Source organism: Microtus ochrogaster, chromosome 10 (assembly GCF_000317375.1).
Source record: "Microtus ochrogaster isolate Prairie Vole_2 chromosome 10, MicOch1.0, whole genome shotgun sequence".
In the NCBI taxonomy this organism is placed as follows: Eukaryota; Metazoa; Chordata; class Mammalia; order Rodentia; family Cricetidae; genus Microtus; species Microtus ochrogaster.
In genome coordinates, this window is record NC_022016.1 from 42,884,067 (window position 1) to 42,887,499 (window position 3,433).

General features: G+C 51.1%; 1 protein-coding gene across 1 annotated transcript in view; it reads left to right on the forward strand.

Moving 5' to 3' along the window:
- Fhad1 (forkhead associated phosphopeptide binding domain 1) overlaps nt 1–3,433 on the forward strand; it is a 123,133-nt gene that overhangs the window by 18,947 nt on the left and 100,753 nt on the right. Inside the window, exon 3 of the mRNA XM_026781790.1 lies at nt 1,316–1,522. Coding sequence (XP_026637591.1) covers nt 1,316–1,522 — 207 coding nt within the window. The remainder of the gene's footprint in view (nt 1–1,315; nt 1,523–3,433) is intronic.

The following is a 3,433-nucleotide window of genomic DNA, read 5'->3' on the forward strand; positions in this document are numbered from 1 at the left end:
CGTCCATCCTGGGTCGGAGCTTCATCGCGTGTGCCTCAGAGAGCAGAGCTCTCGCGTCCGCCCTGGAGATGGGAGCATGGTGTCTCTGCTCCAGACAGCAGAGCTGTCGAGTCTGAACTCACTTCCTCTTCCTCCCAGCATTCTGTCTGTTTACTCCACCCACCTATGTTCTAAGCTATGAGCCCAAGCAGTTTGTTTATTCCTTAACCAATGAAATCAACAGATTGCTATACGACACTCCCACATCAGAAGGTGCCTGCTGCGTGACACTATTTCTGGGGAGACTTGAAAAAAAATATCTGTACACCTCAGACAGGGAACTAATGACAGACCAAAAAACGGATACCACCAAAGTCCAACTAGGTGGATCAATGAGTTTTATTGGGGTTACTTATGGGAATATGGGTGGGGGTTACTCGCAGGAGCAGAAATGACTCAAAGACAACCATATCACAATTGCCCATGCCAGCGTGGGTGAGGGCTCATAAAGCTGGGAACCTGGAGCATACTGCACAGCCTGCAGTAGCTAAGCAGGTTGGAGTATCCTTTCTGGGTAGCAATGCTTCTTCTGGGAAGTTCAGCTTGTCTGTCTGTCTCTCTTGGCAAGTCCACTGCTTAGATAAGCTTGGGGAGGGAGGGACCTTGTGCATTTGGTAGTTTCTGGAATTTCCTGAATAATGCCTTTGGGTTGTTTCCTTCCCTAGCTTAAAAGAGCTTCCCAGCAGGATGGAATGTTTCCCCTCCCTTTAGAACAGGGGTTCTCTACCTGTGGGTCACGAACCCTTCGTGTGCGTGTGGGAGTGGTGTTAAATAACCCTTTCTTTCCCAGGGCTTGCCTAAGATTGCCAGAAAACACAGATATTTGCGTTACAATTCACAACAGTAGCAAAATTACAGTCTTGAAGTAGCAACCAGCAATTTTATGGTGGGAGGTCACCACACCTGGAGGAACTGTCTCAGAGGCAGGCAGCATCTGAAAGGTTGAGAACCGCTGCCTTAGATGAACATTCTGTTGTTTCATCTCTATTTTAACGTCACCTTCCCTCCAAGATGAACAGTTTTACCTTGGTGTAAACTGCAGCACACGACCACCCAGTGTTGATCTCGGTTTCCACACACATGTGCATAGGTGTACACACATTGTACGTACGCGTGCGCACACACACACACACACACACACACACAGAGATGAGGACTGGTGAGGATCAAGCAAGACCGCTCAGTGTCGCCACCTTCTGGCAACCTATGAGCAGCAAATATCAAGGATGTTGTGATTTTCATGTCTGCAGCCCTGACTGCTTTTTCTCTGTCTCAGTCCTCAGACATTGACAACCACCATGCTCTCATCGAATTCAACGAGGACGAGGGCAGCTTCGTCCTTCAGGACTTTAACTCCCGCAACGGCACGTTTGTCAACGAGTGCCACATTCAGAACGTGGCGGTGAAGCTGATCCCTGGGGACATCCTGCGGTTTGGCTCTACAGGACTGACCTACGAGCTGGTCATTGAGAACCCGCCCCAGGTGAGCCCAGCGGCTGCGTGGTGGAGGGTGGAGGTGGGGTGCTACGCCGGCGCATGCGTGCAGTCCTGTTCTCTGGTACCACCACCAGGCATAACAACAAGACTCCGCCCAGGCCCAGTTCGGGTGCCTCCCAGGGGTCTTAGTGGGGATGGGGGAAGAGGACGTGTCAGCTCCCCTCAATGGGCACTTCCTTGCATTATATGAGATGTTCAGGAGAGGCTGGAAGCGGCTAGGTGGGTTTGAGAGCACAGAGATGGGCGCCTGCCTTCCAGACTGCTCAGCTTTGCTGTTTCTCTCTGGTCCAACGCGGATCCCCCCTATGACAGTCTTCTCCGTGGCACCTGACATTGAGAGGGTATATCTTTAAACTCTAAAGTCCGTGTCTGAGTAGGTGATGGACACACGCCAGTTGTTTTGGAGCAGCTCAGAAATGGGTCTGAGGTCACATCCTAAATTACAACATCAATTCAAGTGAAAGAGAACTCAAAACTCACGCAGCCTCAGTCCTAAGGAAGCTGTCAGTTATCCGGCTTGGCCGTGAGCGCCTTTACCCACTGAGCCATCTACCCAGTCCAGCATTGTTTTCTAAAAACCACACTTCACTCTGGTAAACTTGTGTTTCAAGGGTGGGATGGGTGGTTTGGGCACGTGAGTACTCCTGTAAAAACAGGTTACAGCTACAGCAGGTGATGAAGGTCACCACCCCGACTTCCTCATGGGTGTGGAGGTCACTTGCTTGACAGCTGCCATCGGCAGCTCCACCCAAGTGTTACTGAATAGGAGCTTCATCTAGCTATTGTGCGGACACCTCAGTAGAATCAAGGAAATTCTGGGCCATCCCTCACACAGACTTTTGAGAACTCCCCTGTCTCCACACCCTGTCTCACCTTTGGAGGGCTGGGATTACAGATGAACACTACCATATCAGGCTGCACATGGGTTCTGGAGATACGAACTTGGGTCCTCAAGCTTGCGTGCAGCAAGCACGTTACCCACCAAGCCATCTCCCCAGCCCCCAGGTTTCCTGTCAGTAATGGCCAGATCTCCTGCGCTCTGATCTAGGAGGACTTTGCCAGAACCCAGTGCACCCTCGTGATGTGAGAACTCAAGCCACATCCCTCCCCACATCCCCCAAGCCTGCAGCAGCCTGTGCTGACAGGGCTGACCCAGCACACGATGGGAAGGGAAGCCTCTACAATGGAAGAAAACACACTGGGGTCACTGGCTTCCTCTTCTGTCTGGGCTTCTGCCCAGAGTGCTGCTGCGGTCCCTGGCAACCCTGGTGGTCTCTTCTTCCCTGACTGATAACGACAGCGGTGCCTGGCGGTCAGCATTAAATGTCAGGAAGGGGACCAGGCGCTTCATGGACTTTCTCTGATTCCGTTTCTGCAAGGCAGGTAGTCACTGCGGAGAGCTGAGGCTGAGATCTGTACACTCATCACTTGTCAAGTGGTCAGGGGCAGAGACGAAGCTGGACCCAGTTTTGCTTATTAACTAATCCTGTCCCCTTAACCAGAGGGGGCAGATCAACAAAGTCCAGTCCCCGAGCATGAGAAATGTGTCCTCCTCCCCGCGCCATTACAAGAGCACTGTGTCAGACTACCAAAAGCAAGGAAGTGTATTTTGCAACTTTGCAAGTCCTAACATTAGACTAGCATGGCTGACACCTGACCGAGTGCAGAGAACAGTTAGCATATCCCTAATGCAAGCCCTCTCCTCATTGGCTGAGTGACCAGGTGGATGAAACTCCACACAGCACCTGGGCCTTGGCTTGTCCTTTGCTGCTTACATTTGTCTATTTCATTTTTTAAAAGAATTATTTATTACAAATACAGTGTTCTGCCTACATTTATGCCTGCAGGCCAGAAGAAGTCACCAGGTTTCATTATAGATGGTTGTGAGCCACCAAGC